Raw genomic sequence first — 18,451 nt, 5'->3', positions numbered from 1 at the left:
TGACCTGTCCCTAACACATGGGCACGGACACACACACACACACACACACACACACACACACACACACACACACGACAGAGAGGGAAACAGACAGAGACAGAGGCAGAATAAGATGCAGGGAAAAGCTTTACAGTCCTATGTCTGCTGTGACATGGGTGAGGTGGTACAAAATAAACAGCAAATACAACTTCATGATATGACTTGTAACACTGGCTGGACAGTAGTGTGTGTTATGTGCAGATCCAGAAAATTCTGTTATGAAAGTCAGCATATCACAGAGTATTTACAGCAAAGGACTTTGTTGTCGTGTGCTGGGGTCAATGTGGTCTGTACCATCTTTAATTTTTTAATTTACTTTGTACCATTTAAAAAAATTTTAGATCTGTTTGAGTCATGAAACTGAGTAATTTCTTGTGTGTTTTAGGTCAAAGACAACACCTTTAACAGGGAAGAAAAGCTTTTTAGATCACTAGAAAAGACTCTGAGGTTTTGTGTGAAGAACATTTCATCCTGCCTTCAGCACATAGAGGTGGGTGAGAGCCGAATGCTTCTTCAAGAGTACACCAGTTCCCACGGGGGTCATGAGGAAATGGGACTCATTGTTTGCATGGTGATACTAAACTGTATCAAACTTGGGAGGCTGCAAAGTTCTGATAAGGCAAGCCATATAAAGGCTTGGTCTGTGCCTGCTTCCTGCCCCCTCCAAATCACTGTATTGTTGGACTTTTGCTCAGATGCATATAACATGGACCCCATACTGTCTTCTTTATAATAAAAATGAGTTTGTGAGCACTAGATTGTATGCGAGGCAGACACTGTTTGTAATTTTGCCAGTATAATTCTTTGTGGATCCTAAAATAAGGATAAAAATCACATACAAAGGAAAATAAATTGAACAACACAGACTATGGGAAGGAAATGCTGTTGTGCAGCAAAGACACCCCACAAATTTCTAGCTTCTTCGGAGGTTGTCCCAACCTACTTGATCATCTCTGCTTTTAAAAGTCTGAGGTGGAATACTGCACAATTACACTCATTGGAAAGGTTGACCACGGGTTTCTTGTAATGAATCTTACAGAGGACACAGTGTCCTTGCAAACAACTTAACAACAGCTATGACTTGAAGGATAGGAAGTTAGCAGTTATATGTAAGTCAGTTAATAAGCAGACCCTTCCTTCCCCCAGAAGTTTCTCTCCTGGATATCTATTTTTGGAGGTAAGTGCTTGCACAGTTAGATAAAATACCTTACCAGCAAAGCCTTAACATGACCAACACGCTTTGGAGACAAGATTCCATATTCTGGAGGGATGAGCACCATCCATCCCTACAGTCTGACCCAGAGTCTGTTTCACAATCAGGTTAGCAAATCTGTGTGAAACAAGCCCCCCAAACACAGTTGCAGTGAGACACAGCAGTGGGATATGGCAGCTATTCGGGTCTTGCTCAAGGAGTGAGCGCCTCTGGGGAACACTCACTGGTATTTTCACTGAATCCACAAAAGATGTGGGCACCTTTTTTTTTTCCTAAAAGATAACATTAAATTTACCAAGAAAAGCAGCTGATTAAATCAGAGGGGAGTGCTTTTTGAAATAAGGAGTCTGAGGAATTGAAGGAGAAGGAATGGCTGAGGGAATTTAAGATGGGCTCCTTCCTGCTCACAGAGAGCCAGAAGCTGGGGTTGGAGGGGGGGGGGGACGACACAGACTGCTGCAGGCAGTCCCATGGTGTAGAGCATCCATGGTATTTTTATAGTTCGTTTTCTATCTCTCAGGGAAATTTAGTATTGTGATGATGACGTTCACACTGGGGAGATGTTCATTGTGCTGGACTCATTCAGAACTTGCCCTTTTTATAACTCTGTGTTTCAGCAGGCCATGCCCTTCACTCTGCAGAGTGTAGCAGAGCTCCGTGAGATTTCCTACAAGGATGGAGAGATGAACTGCGGTGAACCCCATAGTCATGCTTTAAATCCCTGTCAAGACTTTGTAAGTTACACACACAGATAAATACAAATTAAACAGCAGGTTTTAAAAGCTCCTTTCACCCCTCCCCCCACTGTATAATATATAACTATATATAACTGCACATATCCTGTAGTTAGGTATAAAATATGCACTAAATCAAATTCTAATGTCAAAAAAATTAGGCTTTTTGAGACAGGACTTTTTAAATAATTAACTATGTTTAGAGTGAGTTAGTAAGGATTGTACTATAATAGTAATTTAATATAACCTCATATTCTGTTTCTGGGGTAGTGTCTGATGAAACAGATACTTAAACAATATTCAGTGTAAGTCAGTGTATGAGATATTAATAATATATTAATTTGTAAAGCTGTGAATTTTTGTTGTTTTGTTTTGTTTCCTTTTGTTTTGTTTTTGAGATAGGATTTCTCTGTGTAACAACCCTGACTGTCTTGGAACTCACTCTGTAGACCAGGCTGACCTTGAACTCACAGAGATCCACCAGTTTCTGCCTCCCGAGTGCTGAGATTAAAGACGTGCACCACCACCACCCCAGCAAGCTGTGAATTTCTTAAAAAGGTCCATGGAAATGCTTTGAGTTCTTACTGAAGGAGAACAGATTCTCTGTGTCTGTGATGTTCAGCACAATGGGCACTGGACAGCAAAGCCTTCCCATGGAGAAAAGACACACTTAGCTGTCAGATTTTCTTCCTGCCCATGGTAGATTCTTTTCTTCCTTTCTAGTTCTGGGAACTGAACTTAGAAACTCACACATGCTAGGCAAGCACTTTGTCAGTGTGCTATTACCACCGCCCCCCCCACACACACACAGATTGTTTTTTTCTTTTGTTTTATTTTGTTGTTTGTTTTTCTGAGACTAGGTAGCAGTCCTAGCTGTCCTGGAACTCACTTTGTAGCCCAAGCTGGCATTGAATTCACTGAGATCCTCCTGCCTCAGCCTCCTGAGTGCTGGAATTAAAGGCGCGTGCCACCAATGCCCAGCCAGACTATTTATTTTTAAGAGTTCTTTAAAATATATTTTGGGAAGCATTAAAACATTTCGACTAATAAAATGTTTGGGTGGTAAGCTTTTCTGGGTGATACTAATTCTAGTTTAGTGTCTTATGTTATTATTTCATAGCAGTATTTAATATATTTTGGAGAAAACATAATAGGCTATATTTCTCTGTTGGCTGTGTTGGTATTAGGGCCAGATTGTCTTCTTCAACTTGTATTGGATGATTCTAGCAGTCCTGACCCATGAGGCTCAAAATCTCAGCAACCTCCACCTCAAAATAATCTTAAACCAATGAGCTCCCAAATGTTTCCAGACCTTAAGAAGTGACACAGCCCACATCCCCCTGCAAAACTACTCTGAATAAGCTGTTTGGGGCATTATAAAACAGAAATTTGGGATTACATTCTTTTGATAAATAAGATCTGTACTTGCTATGCAGACCAGGCTGACCTTGAACTCAACAGAGCACAGCCTTCTTTTGTTGCCCAAGTATTGGCATTAAAGATGAGTGCCAAAATCCTCAAGGACATACCCAGAAGTCTGTCTCCTGGGCAATTCTAAATTCTGTCAAGTTGTCAATCAAAATTTACCATTGCATGCATAAAAAAATAAAAAATTATGTAATATTTTAAAGGGTCTGGTGGGTGCCTCAATGGGTAAAGATGCTTGCTATCAAGCCTGATACCTGGTTTGATCCTAAAGAATACACATGGTGGAAAGAAAGAACCAACTCCTACAAGTTGTCTTCTGACCCCAACATTCATTCTATGACAAGAATGCCCTCTGACAGGAACACAAAATCAGTAAAAAAATGTATGAAGATTAAATATCTCGATATCTAAAATAAAGTGATAGATCCATGTTGTTTGTTTGTGCTCTTTTGAGGGGCTCAACACCCAGCTCCCAAATAAATCACACATGAAGGCTTATTCTTAATTACAAATGCCCACCTTAGCTTGGCTTGTTTCTTGCCAGCTTTTCTTAGCTTAAATTATCCTTTCTACCTTTTGCCTCTGGGCTTCTCCTGTTCTCTTACTTCTATAAATTGTACTCTTACTCTGTGGCTGGCTGGGTGGCTGACCCATAGAGTCTTCCTCCTTCTCTAGCTACTTTTTTTCTCCTCCCACATTTCTCCTTTTATATATTCTCTCTGCCTGCCAGCCCCACCTATCCTTTTTCCTGCCTTGCCATTGGCCATTCAGTTCTTTATTAGATCATCGGGTGTTTTAGACAGGCACAATAACACAGTTTCACAGAGTTAAACAAATGCAACATAAATAAAAGTAACACACCTTGAAATAATATTCCCCAACAGGAATAGACAGATGGGTGCATAGGAAGATCAATAGACAAAAGTTTTTACACTTATGGGGCTTAACTGGACAACATGATTATGTCTTGTGGATTTTTTTTCAGGGTTCAATTATAGGAAGGACATTTTAGAAAAGCCATTAAGAATTTGCTAAATTTAAATTCACTAAGTTGATAAATATTTATCAAAATGGTCTGAACGCATGCTCCATAGTTTCTCCCTTAGCCAGCATGCTCCACAGTTTGATAGAAAGAAGGAAGAAACTGTCCTGTCTACCTTAATAACATAATATTAGATTATATGATTATATTGATTATTATTAAATATTATATTAACAATATTAATAATATTAGATGTGCCAAGTTAAAAGAATGATATAAAAGTGGCATTTTATTGGGTAACATACCGAACTCTTTGAAACTGAAATGTTAACTCAAAAATTTACACCAAGGCAGAGAAGTTATTCCTATCCAGCCATAAATGATACTTTTCCACAAATATTGTGTAGCACAAAATTCAAAAGTACAGCCCGCTTATCTGTTCCAACTAGTGTCCCTTGGCAAATAAAGTTCATATCTATGAGGCACTGGACATACATTACAATTATAGTATAATCTTCAAATTAGTAACCTGTGGCTCCCAGGCAAATGATAAACACAGTGACTTATCCCAGATACAGTAAATGCATTTGTTGCCTAGTCCAGGGGCTCATTAAATGGTGGGATGGTACCTATTGATTATTCCATAAACTGCAAATCAAATCTAATTTGTGTTGGCTATCGCTGGTGCCACTAACATATGAGGTTCCCTCTTTTAAATTTCCAATGAGTTCAGACAAAGTTAGCAGGAACCATTCACATTAATTAATACAGGCTGTTGCCCTGATTTCCTGGATAATCTTTGAGGCTACAAATGATAAAACTACTTCCAGATTCCTATAACATGTGTGATAAGGTGCGAGGCAGGGCAGTCATCAGACACAGGATAGAGGTGCATGTCAGAACACAAGGGAAAGACACAAGAAGAGAAGACATTAAATGTAGGATTCTTGAGGACCGTCATGGGGTTGGGCAAAGTTTTTCTTTAATGTTTCAGAGCTGAAAATGTAGTAGTTTCAGATACCCTCGATCCTTTGGTGCATTTAAATGTTTAGGTCTGGTCATTTCTGTCACAGGCTCAAGATATACATTTAAAGAACCAATGCTTGCATAGGGAATACAATTAATTCTATCCAAAAACAAGCCTCGAGGCTAAAAAACAGATTTGAAACCCATACGGGGGTTATAATAGAGTCTCTCCTTAAAATGCTTGTGCACATTTTGCTGATGGCAAGAGGCGAAGGTGGTGAGCTGGTCAATCATGCCACACACTGACATCCCTCACCACAACCTTGATGCCGTATGATAGCTCAGCTTGGCTCTGGGGTTAGAAGGGAGCACGAGGGAGGGTCCTGAAGGAGGCGTCCACAGCACAGCTGTAGACGGAAGACTTACGATCTGGGTGAGCAGGCTTTTTCTTCTCGCTCATCTTCAGGTTCAATATCGATGCTTTAAGCCTGAATAAACAAGCTTAGGCAGCCCCCTAGATGTGAGATCCTCTTCTTAAATGACTGTGTGTTGTCCTGTTCTCGTTGAGCTCCAGAAGAGAGGAGGTAGGCTTACTGAGGACAGCATTGGTCATGGAGCGCGCCATCCTTCTCTCAGTAATGGGACTATATTTTTCTTTTGTAGGTAGCTCGCTCTCAGAGACTCATCCTGACCCCACTGTCAGCCTTGCTGTCCTTATTCCCAGGGCCTCAGAAGCTCATCCAAAAACGCTATGACAAACTACTGGACTACAATAGCTCCCTGCCACGGTCAGCAGCCGACGAATCAGACTTGGCCAAACGGGAATATGAGGCCCTCAATGCCCAGCTTGTAGAAGAGCTCCAGACGTTCAACCAGGCTGCCAGGAAGATCCTGCTGAACTGCCTGTGCAGTTTTATCACCCTCCTCCGGGACTTGATGCTGGTGGCGCTGCAGGCTTATTCCACAGTCAGGCCGGTGAGCACAGCGCTCCTCCTTGGCCACCTCAACCTCAGTCTTCATTCAGAGTGTGCATGCATGGCCCTTGTGTGGTGTGGTTTAAGCATAAAGTCAGTCAGATGTCCTTCTGCATTTTGAACCATATAGTTTTAAAGACTGTATCTGCCTGTATGTTGACGTGTCCCGCCATGATGATAATGGACTAAACCTCTGAGCTGTAAGCCAGCCTCAATTAAATGTTTTCCTTTTTAAGAGTTGCCATAATCGTGGTGTCTCTTCACAGCGGTAGAAACTCTAAAACAAAAGCTAACCATCAGGAAGAGTTTCCTGGTCAGTTCAAGATTTATTTTTTTTTCTTTTGTGTCCTGCAACATACGTACATGTCTTCAGTAATACAGCCGTAATATCTGCCTATGGAGGGCACCAAAGAACAATGACAATAAGCTGTATTGTTTTAGGTGCTTCTGGGGTCTCTTGGCCAAAACCTGAAAAGGAGGAGTCCATGCCCAGCACTGAGATTTTTACTTAGTGACTCATGTCTTCTGGGCAGCATCATTTACTGATGTGGAATACTTTGGTTTAAACTCATTTTTAACAAATTATGTTTTGATAAGGTTTCTTCATATATCCTTAGTTTTGTTTAATCTACCCCCTATCCTCCACCACTGCATACCTGACCCTATTCCTTGCTTAAACCTTTAGCTCCCAATATTCTCCCCCGGTGTCCAAATCACATATGTTCTATGTCCTATTATATTTTTTTTTAACTTGGATTGCAAGAGCATAGGCCACAAATAGCTTCTTCCATTAGTTTAAGCCTTCTTCCTCTGCCCCAGACACCCCCTCTCCACTTTCATTTTACATATATTCTACCATTCCCCTCCTTATATGCCCCCCAACAACTGTCCATTCCTGGTTTCCAGCTTCCATACATGTTAAACTTATAGGACAAACACAGGGACACTTCCAACCATGCTTCTTGTTGTAAGCTCATTACCTCTCTGCTCCCGCTGTCCCACCTGGGGCACTGCTAAATCCACAACTTCAGCCCTTCACTCCTGGGTCTTATGTGCCCCTTTCCTGTTTTGTTCTCCTATGGAGTCTTGAAACGTAAGAAAGAAAAGTATCCCTGCCATTTTGTGTGGCTTCAGAAATATCAGATTGCCCATCTTTGTAGAAGCTCTCAAGTTGCCCCGATTTCTCCCTGTGGCATTGTCCTGCATTTCCCGCCATCCCCACAACCCTGGCAGAGTCAGTGCCCAGTGTGATAGGTTGTCTGAAAACACCACACTGTTTTACCCACAGATGCCACTGCCCGTCTTGAGCATCTCTGAGATTCAAAATCGAGTGCTGGAAGAGGTTCAAAACTTGAATTTTGTAAAGGACAACAGTGCCACCTTTATTGAGAGGAAGCTTAGCTTTGAAAAGAAGAAGCCTGCTCAGGTTCTGGTGAGTTTAGCATTATCTGTGACAGTGAAAACATCATCTCTTTGCCTCGCAGCGCGTTGCTTCCCATACTAATCACATCATCCAAATAATGTGTCATTTGCTTGTTATGTTACATTTTATTCTCTGTTCTATTTTTTATATTATAAACTCCAGAAGAGTGTGATGTTTGTTTCTGTTTCATTCATGATAGTTCCCTAACATACCAAAACTTGTGCTTGACACATGGTGGATACTCAGATTTTCTTGATTAGTATTTTAAAGAGAGAAATCACACGGTGCAGGCCCCACCCACCCACCCACCCATTTTCAACCATTTCATTTCCAGCCTCCAGAGATACAGCAGTTTTTTTCAAAGTCATTTAGTGCCAAAGTTTAGAAAGTGTCTCTTTGTGACTCCTGCCCTGTTTACCGAGAAAAAGATGCCCATAGGCAATTTACTGAATTAAAATTACAAAGTACTTACTATGCAAGCAAATAAATACAAAATAGTGAAATGTCACTCAACTGTCAGGAGTTGTTAGAACCTCTGCCTTTTTAAAACATTTTTTAAAATTACCACGTTATTTATTTTTCTTATATGTGTATGTTTACAAGTGGGCACCTGCGCGCGCGTGGGCGGGCGTGTGTGTACACACACACACACGAGAGAGAGAGAGAGAGAGAGAGAGAGAGAGAGAGAGAGAGAGAGAGAGAGAGAGAGAGAGAGAGAACAGACAGAGGAATACATTTGGAGGTCAGAGGATAACTTACGGAAACTGGTTCTCTCTTACCACTGTGTGGGTTCTGGTGATTGGACCCAGGTCATCAGACCGGTGCTTTTATCCTCTGAGCCATCTTGCCAGCCCCAGAGCCTCTGCCTTCTTAGCCCTGGTTGAATTTTCTTTCTTTTCTACAATACTGCCCTCATGTGCTTACTCGAGATTTTTTAACTGAAAATCTCAGCTGAATAGTGAGAGTCTGACTTTGCAATATATCCAGATTGATGTAAAACTTGTAGAGAGAAATAATTCTCTGGAGGAAAATCTCTATAAACTCAATGAGGATTTCACTGTGTGTCCACCTGAAGCAGGACTTCTTCCTTTTCCCAGCCAGAAGTGCCACATCAAACTGACGATCACCGCTCCAAACTTCTGTCCACGTACGGAGCAGAGGAACTCTACCGAGCCAAGCGCAAGTGTAACGCCACCCAGAGCATGACATCAATCTTCTAGAAGGAGAGTTGGTAGCCGTCCTGGAACAGAAAGATCCCCTGGGGAGCACAAGCAGGTGGTTTGTTGACACAGGATGTAAGTTTCTTTTCCCACAGAACCATTACTGCTTTTCAGGTTGAGATTTTCCCAGAGGTCTCTCTTCGTGTTTGGGGAAGGTCTACGCCTAATCCTGGTGCTTTCTTTTTCTACCAGGTGCCAAAGGCTACGTGTATTCCTCCTTCCTAAAGCGCTACAACCCAGCGAAAGAGCAGAAGGCGGATGCTGAGGGCAGATTCTGCGACGAGGATTTTGAGAACATCAGTCTCTTTGTGTCTTGTCGGCCAGCTGGCGACAGTGTCTCCAGCACTCCTGAAGACGGCAGCATAAGCGACAGCAGCTCATCGCTTAGTGGCACTTGTGGGAAGTCTGCAACAAATGGTGCTGATGTTGATCATTCTCAAGAGGTAGACGAACAGGTAAGACTTTAAGCCTTGAGGCAAAAATTACTTGGCCACTCAAATGAAAGAATCTCTAACTGCTCACGTTGAGCTGAAATACTTACTGGGAAACTGCCAGTTTTGACATCGAAAATACCCAGGCCTATTAGCACATACCATCTGTGGACTGTTGAACAAAGAATTTAATTATCTAAACCCATTGCCTCAAAACAAAAACAAAAAAACTTCCTATACTGCAGAGTTGGTGTTTTGACCAGAGATAATATGTGTGCTGGACTCCTGACACGGAATAGAGATTCAACAAATCATAGCAGTCACTACTCCACTGCTAAGTGTTCAGGGCGGCCAGGGATTTGTTTTTAATGCTCCACCATTGGAGAAAGGCAACTGAGCTGTGGTCACCAACATCAGGTAGGAACTTGTCTCTAAACCTCTAGAACAGTGGTTCTCAATCTGTGGGCCGCAACGGAGACCACCAGAAAGCACAGACATTTACATTACAATTCATAAGAGTAGCAGAATTACAGTTATGAAGTAGTATTGAAAATAATTTTATGGCTGGGGCTCACCACAACATAAGGAGCTGTATTAAAGTGTCGTAGCATAAGGAAGGTTGAGAACCGCTGCTCTAGAGGCAACGTCTTCATGGAGCTGAGTAGGACTTGGACACTTCGTCTCTTATTAATACCATCTTCTACACACAAACAATTGCTGACTTGCCTTTCATTGTGCCAATGCAAAGACTACTGGCATGGCACCTTCACAAATTGGTAAGCTAATTGGAATGTAAGGTTCATTTTTGCTACCTCATAAAGTTTCAGAATGTTCAATTATTAATCTGCAAGTAGTGACCAACTAATTTTCTGCCTTTTTAACTTAGTAATTTCCATTAGCCTAAATTTCTTTTCCATTGGGGTAGTACATTTTATTTTCAGGAAGTGAAAAATGGAATATCCATAAATTAAATGTAAGGCCTTTATTCCTTTCCCCTTAGTGATACTCCTCAAAGAAATCATCCCATGTGTGTCTTTCAGATATATTTTATGCATACATGAAAACATATACACAAATAAAACATATCTTATGTGTTACTTTTTATACAGTTAAACACAACTCTACCTATATAATGAATTTATTCCTTTAAAGAATTCTGTGAAGTAGCTTTAAAAAATTTTGGTTTTGAGTCAGAATCTCATGATACACCCCAGGCTGTCTTTTCACTTTAGTCTCCTGAGTGGTAGAATTAAGAACATATGCTGTCATACCCATTTTATAAAATAAGTCATACATAATTACCAACCCAGTTTAAGATATTTAAGATGTCTTGTTTTTAAAAAATGTAAAACAATAATTCCAGGAACATCCTTCATCTCTTTCTGTATGCTTTTAGAAATACATTTGTAAGGATATTAATAAAAATATGGTCAAAGGGTATATAGAAAATCTTTACAGGGATTGACATGCTGCCCTTCACCAATAGCATTATTTAGCTCTTATTTACAAGCCATAGAATTCACTTAATTTCAATGTAAAATCCAGGGACTTTTAGTTATAATTACAGAGTTGTACAAACCAACTTTAGAACATTTGTTTCGTGCCCAAACTCCATGGGATTCATTTGCACTCCCTGCTTTTTCCCAGCTTCTGGAAATCACTGACCTATTTTGCATCTCTGTATTCCATCTTTTCCATATATCTCACATGAATGAAACAGAATATGGTGCTTTGTACCTGGCTTTTTTCCTTTCAGCATGTGTTTGATATTCATTCCTGTTGTAAATTGTGTGAGTGTGTGTGTGTGTATATGAGTTTTTTACTGCCTAAGAGTATTCTTAAGTAGATATGGAATTTTGTTTAAATATTCACCAGTTAATGTACATTTGGCAATGTCTATTTTGATGTTATTGTGACTAATGTCACTATGGACATTAATGTATGAGTCTGTGTAGATTTCACTTCTCTTAAACAGACATCCAGAAATGGGTTTGTATCCTGGCATGGTAAATTTATGTTTTACTTTTAGAGGAAATGCCAAATCATTTTTCAGAGTGCCTATTCACACTTGACGTTTCATCAGGAATGGATGAAGATTGTTGGCTCTTCTTTGGTGATGCTAGTTTATATTATAACCCTCATAGTGAGCTTAAAGTGTTGTCTCTTGATGGTGTTGGATTTCATCTAAAGACTGATGCTACTGAGTGTCTTCTCCTGTGTTCTTTACCACCCTGGCTTCTATTCAGATATCGGCCTACTTTTTTTTCAACCTTAAAATTCTTTTATTGTCTTTACCACATCCATCTCATTGCTACAAACCTAAATCCTTCTTATGTCTTATGAGAGAGAGTTCTTTGTAAATTCTGTGTGATTTCTTTATCAGATATGTTTATCTGCAAATCTTTCTTCCCAGGCATGATGGACTCTTAATTTGCCTGACATTCACAGCATGTTCTCATTACTCTTCCAGCTTGTAGTTTCAAAGCACAAGTTCTTTGTCATTTGCTAACCCTCTCAGCTTACAGCTTCTGAAAGGCAAGTTATAATGTTAACTCATTTTTTTTTTTTTCAATTCGGTGAAATCTTTAGACCTGACTGAATATTCTCATAGTCTTTTCTTTACTTACCTCAATAGCCTAGACAGAATCTGAGGCCCAAGTTTGGCATGGTGCCTCTGGTGGTTTGGATGGAGTATGGCTCACACAGGTTCATATGTTTGAATGCTTGGACCCCAGCTAGTAAAACTGTTTGAGAAGGATTAGAAGGATTAGGAGGTGTGGCCTGGTTGGAGGAAGTGCATTTGCTGGGGTGGGCTTTGAGATTCAAAGGCCCACACAATACCCAGGGTCAGATTCCTCTCCCTCCCTCCCTCCCTCCCTCCCTCCCTCCCCTCCCTCCCTCCCTCCCTTTCCCTTTTTTCTTTGCCTTCTGCATGAGGATCAGGATGGAAAGCTCTCAGCTACTGCTTCTTCACCAGGCCTGTCTGCTGCCCTTTTTTGAGTGCTTTGGTCATGGTGTCTACTCACAGCAATAGAATAGTAAATAATGCAGCATCACAAAGCTAGAAGGATACTGATTCTAATTCTAGCCTAACTTTGCAAGGACTTTGGTGTTAGCCATTCCTTCAGCTGGACTAACAACAGTATCAAGCTGGCTCCCACTAGCTGCTACAGCAAAACAGTCTTCTTCAAGTGATCTTATCAGTACAGATCAGGTAAATTGGATGTTAAATGTTTTCTTTAATGGGGGGGGCAGAGAGGAAATTTTATCTTTCTCAAAATAGAAAATATAGCAGAGATTCTTATCTAAAAATCTTATTTATTTTGTTTCCTCTGAGTTTGGAAACCAATTTAACATAGATAACCAGCATTGGATAAATATTAGCATTGTTACTAATAAAATTGATTGGAAAGCCCATCTTGAATCAGTGGTCACACGGGATCTCTGAAAACTTCATTCAGATTAAGATGATTTCATTCAAATTAAAGGTCTCCCCATTTCGAGCACAGAGTATGCCCCAGTTCAAAAAGAGAGGTGATCTCTGTGGGGAACTCCCAGAAAATGGAAAGAGAAAAAGAAGAGCCAGGAAGGAACAATTCCTTTCATGCCTTAGCTCTGACAGAAGAGGCATATGGGCTGGTGGTTTTCAGACACCCCCCCCCCCATGCAGCTGCTCTTCGTCGCTGGAAATAAGGAGAAGGGGTTGTATTTTCATGTTTGCCGCAGGCTGGCCTTCCCACCCCATCAGCTCTCAGGCTTCTTGTGAAAACTTAGCCCCTGATATTTATGGGTGACATAGAGAATGATACAGCATAGAGGTCTAGATGAGCGACCAAAAGTGGCAGTAAGTTGGATCTTTGTCAAATCTTATATCTGATAGACCCAATAGCGATTTTCTGCATGGCTATTTAAACTTTAAAAAAAAAAATCAGGAAGTCAGCTGTAACCTACACTGCTTGTGTGTGTGTGTGGGGGGGGGCGGGTTGCTTGGTGCCACTATTTCTTGCTCTGCTCATTCCTACAGTGGCAGCACTTTCTGTTATCCTCCAGACTTCAGAAGCAGATACTACAGGAGTTCTAGGCTGTCCTGGAGTCTACTTGATGATTCAAGTGAGCCCTGAGAAGGGCGCTTGGCTTCTACCCGACTTTCAGGGGCATCTCTGAGGCTTTGAGAAACACTGAGATATAGACAGCTGAAGACTAATTTATGTAATGAGTCTTTTTCTGTTCCACCAGCCAGCTCCCAAATAATGACATAGAGACTTTTTAATTATAAAGCTTTGCCTATAGCATAGGGGTGTTCCTAACTAGCTCTTCTAACTTAAATTAACCCATTTATATTAATCTATGTTCTATCACCTGGCATTACCTCTCTTCCATCTTGTACTACCTGTTTCCTCTCTGTGTCTCCTGGTGACTCTGATTTTCTTCTTCCCAGAGTCCTGTCTTCCTGCCTAGCTATTGACCATTCAGCTCTTTATGAAACCAATCACAGTGGATACATCTTCACACAGTGTACAAATATCCCCCAACAAGTTTATTGCTGTATCTGCTCTGTGACTTCCATATTTGATCTTTACCCTGGACCTCAAGGACCTATGGGGGCTGTGAATGGCTTTGGAGGACATCTTAGTTACTTTCCAATTGCTGTGATAAGATACCATGGAAGAAGAAAGAGTTTATTTGCAGCTTACTGGAGTCTCTGTTCATACTAACTGGGAATGGCATGGGCTTTTACAACACACCTCCTCCAACAAAACCATACCTCCTAGTCCTTCCCAAAGAGTTCCACTAACTAGGGACCTAGTATTCAAACATATGAGCCTATGTGGGCCATTTTCATTCACATTACCACAGAGGGTTTCCTCAAGTATTTTGAAAATGTGCTTCTTTGCATGTGCTCTTTTCTATGGAGGTACAATTAAAAGCACATTTTTAGACAAGTTTGTTATTTTTTCAAGCTTGTGACCTGGTCTTTGTCTTTCCATTTTATAACTACTTATGATAGTGATGTTGAATATGCCATTGTTTTGAAAGTTCATCAACAACTTGACAGGCTGATCCTAAGATATTTAAGTACTCCATTAGAATGAAGATTAAGAGAATATTTGATATAGAAAAATGTTTTACAATATTCTGAAAGGCAAAAATAGGTTGTAAAAATACAATTCATTTTTATTACCATTTGGGGAAAGAGGGAGGACAGGATGGAGAGAGAAAAGAAATAAAGATATTTATAGCACTTAAGGGCCTTTTTGTTTACTTTTGAAACTTTTTTTTAATAAAAACTACTTGTTTACACTGAAGATAACCCTACCTCCCAGTGTCCCTGCCACCTACCTTTGTTATCTCAGTTATAACCAGGTCGGGAGCTCCTCAGGAGGCACCTGTGGTGTGATTTTGTTTCTTAACTATCCTTTTGTGATATCAGCTGCAAACTCACCCAAATCCTATATGACTGCTGATGCCCACAAAGGGAGAATGACTTAGTGAAATTCACTCCTAGGCTCTCCGCTGTGCGTTAGTCTCCAAGAAACAGTCTTTCCTTAGCCCCCATGTTTAAATCCATATTAAAACCTTTTTATTAAACCCCAGCTTACTTCATAAAAACCTGCTTGTTATATATATATATATAAATATATAATCATTGAATGAAGAAAATAAAATCTTGATTCCTAGAGGGTGAGAGAAAAGAATAGTATTTTTCATGCAGTGTAATTATTTTGGATTTGGAACTAATATAGTAAATGCTGGTTTTAAAGCTTTTTAGTTTTGGAAATGAAAATTAAAATGTTATGAATTTTGTTGTTCATAGTTGGAGAATTGGAGGATGTGACGCACTGGCTGGGAGCTTTCTGGTCCTTCTTTGGTCTCCCATCCAAGCACTAACCAGGCCCAATCCTGCTTAGCTTCCAAGATCAGTGGAGATCTCTCTGATGCACTCAGGGAGATAATGCATAGTTGGAGAATTGGAATAAAAATCAATAAAATGAGATTGCACAATGCAGTGAAGTTAAGAAATAAAAATGAAATGTAAAAATATATAGACTAAGAGACTGCTGAGGTGGTAATGGTGCCACAGGGAACCGTATGATGCTTACGGGTAATAATCTGGGTGTGAGTCATGAGCTAGGTGATTTTAAATCAAATGCTGTGGAGAGCTGGTCTGTGGTGTGAGGGTATCGTATATAAAGTGAAATACAGTCTTACAAGGAGCAAAGGAGCAATCAGTAAAACATTTTAATAAATAACAAGGAAAAAAGAAATACATGACTATAATTTATATTAATAAAAATAACATTTTAATGAATGTTTCTGGACAAAAACATACACACATTTAAAGTTAGACAAATGCAAAGTGAGATTTGAAAATCAGAAATCATTCAGCTCTTAAATTCATGACAAACTGAAAACCTCTAATTTTTCATCTAACAACAAAGGAAACAAAAAGAATTAGAAGACCAGAGACACTACTCTCTCTTTCAAAGCAGACTTAGTCCCATTTTCAGTATGTAAAGTACGCCTTTATTTAGCATGTTATATAAGAACTAGAAACTGCCAATTTGAAACAAATTTGGGCTATGATAATATAAAAGTGTTATATAATTTTAAATTTTAATTTTATGATTTCATGATAATTTATATTTGTTTAAACTATATATTTTAAGCCAGCATGATGGCACACACTTTTAATTCCAACACTCTAGAGGCAGAGGCAAACAGATCTCTATGAACTCAAGGTGAACCTGGTCTACATAGTGAATTCCAGGCAAGCCAATGACTGCATAGTGAGATTTTGTCTCAAAAAACAAACAAACAAAAAAGCTACAACAAAAAATACATATTATAATAATAAATATATCTAATCAGATTTTATTTTCCCTTTGAGGAAATTTGTGCCAAAGTGAAAGACTACATAGGTGTTGAGGGATGGGACAGTAGCTAATCTATCCTGAAAAATCCATGCCTGCACTGGGAAAGCATATTTATTATTGATTCAAATTTCAAAGATGACCATACTGCTGATTCCAGCTCTTATAGATTATTCTGGGACTATAATTTAGCACGTCACATTCCTGGAAGCTTTTGCAAACCAAATTAACCACACTAATCTTGTGGACCTATTCAATAGTGTCATTTTCAAAACTGTAGAAGAGTACTGCAGATGAGAGACTTCGGAGCCTTTCTCCAAGAATACACTGTGTATCTCTTTCTTAGAACAAGGGTTTGATTCCTAAAACCCTAAAAGAAATGGACTAAGCAAAGGACTGGGAGACAAGGGTCCTAGCAGCCCTGGGGAGCCTTGTCATTAAGAATGTTTCCAAGTAGTCTTAACTGAGAGGGTTGTTGAGGATACAGCCCATGTGACATAAACTGTCACAGGCTCTGTAAACAGTATTTATCACTCCTGAAATTTCATTAAGAACTGCTCCTCTATTCTGTTTTCTTCTTTACTTCCAAATGAAGTAATCCATTTCCAGCAATCTATCTTCATGCATGCACCACAATCTCCTGCATGATGTCCAAACCTTTTAGGTCAAGTAAACTTTTGAACACTATTGTGCAGCATGGCAGACATGGCCAGTTGAGAGGTGTACTTTGGGCCATTCAGATTGCCATTAACAACATACCGTATACTGGATGGCCTACCTACAATAAAATCCTCACTGTTGTAGAGGCCCGAAGTCTGAGATCAAGGCACTGTTTTTGGTGTCTGACGAAGTCAGCCTTGTAGGTGGATAGCACCTTTTGGCTGGATTTTCACTTAGAAGGGATGATAGTTTTGCCATGCTTTTATAAAAAATTAATCTCATCCAAGAAGGCGACTCTTCTGTCTTTAAGACCTACTCACTTCTTCCTAAGTTTTCCCTCATTATTACCATAGAATTGTGGGGGAAACCTTCTGACCCTAGCAATATAGCTCCCTCCCTTGAATAATGCCTCGGGCTCCTTGTTAAGGTACCAGTCAATGGAATCAGACTTTTATTGAAGTAAGTGATGGGTTAAGATTCACATAACAACAGGCCCTCTCACTACACTGTTCTATACTGTTCCAGCTCAGTGACATCAACTCATTTCTCACAGAGCCTTCATCCATTAGCCCTCAATTTTCCATCCTTTTTTCCTATCACTTTTCTATGCATCTACCTTTGTGGATGTGACATACTAGCCTTCTTTATTACCGTGTCCCTTATGGAAGACCACTTCCTTCCAAAGGCACTGTCCTGTTCATGTGTAGCCTGTTGGTGGTGATGGTGACTCGTGGCTCTGTTGTTTTATCTTATCAGTATTCATTATTGCTTTAGCTGAGTTGTAAGGTTTCTGATATAATTTTTTGCAAAGTTTGATTAAATGAATGTACAAATGTTATTGGACAATTGCTTAATTTTCTATCATAAGGAAACCTTTTTATCAGTGGTCTTTTGATTTTACTGGAAGATGACGTAAACACTGACTTGTGGGCTTCCAACTTATCTAGTAATTGTGAAGGATTTTTCAGAGAAATGACTTAGTAATTCTAGGCACACATTATTCATCTAATTTTATACATGTATGTCTGTGTGTTGGTATGTGTATGTGTGAGTACAGTTGCCCTCCAAGTCTGAAGAGAGCACTAGATACCCTGGACCTGGAGTTCTGGCAACTGGTCATGAAACTCCCAAGTGGGTGCTGGGACCTAGATTGGGTCCTTTGCAAAAGTTCATGTACTCTTAACCACTGAGCCATCTTCCAGTTGTCACTTTACAGTTTTAAAATATTTAATATTAATATTTTATATTGTTATTCTCATAAAAAGCTATTTTAATGACTACAAATTTACTTACTATGAGGGTCTGTAATTTATTTTCTCTAAATCTTCAACACATTTCTACATCTCTCCCACTTTTCACTCTACATACAGAAATGTCATTCTACAGAAATTGTCTGTCCATGTTCTATAGCAATTGTCTGTCCATGTTTCCATCTATGGAAGAGATTCTTTAGAGATTGATTCAAAAAATTAACAATAAAAAGCATTTTGTAGAAACTGCCAAATTGCC

The 18,451-nt window shown here is 39.7% G+C and overlaps 1 protein-coding gene across 1 annotated transcript in view; it reads left to right on the top strand.

The window, feature by feature from the left end:
• The window catches only part of Arhgef38 (Rho guanine nucleotide exchange factor 38), a 114,006-nt gene that overhangs the window by 91,081 nt on the left and 4,474 nt on the right, over positions 1–18,451 (top strand). Inside the window, 7 exon segments of the mRNA XM_037207121.1 lie at positions 425–529; positions 1,870–1,986; positions 6,026–6,337; positions 7,625–7,768; positions 8,857–8,953; positions 8,956–9,054; positions 9,172–9,434. Of these exon segments, the coding sequence (XP_037063016.1) occupies positions 425–529; positions 1,870–1,986; positions 6,026–6,337; positions 7,625–7,768; positions 8,857–8,953; positions 8,956–9,054; positions 9,172–9,434 (1,137 nt within the window).

This window comes from Peromyscus leucopus, chromosome 6, assembly GCF_004664715.2.
Source record: "Peromyscus leucopus breed LL Stock chromosome 6, UCI_PerLeu_2.1, whole genome shotgun sequence".
NCBI classification, from domain to species: Eukaryota; Metazoa; Chordata; class Mammalia; order Rodentia; family Cricetidae; genus Peromyscus; species Peromyscus leucopus.
Note: the sequence above shows the minus strand (reverse complement) of the source record. Positions and strands in the feature narration are given on the sequence as shown.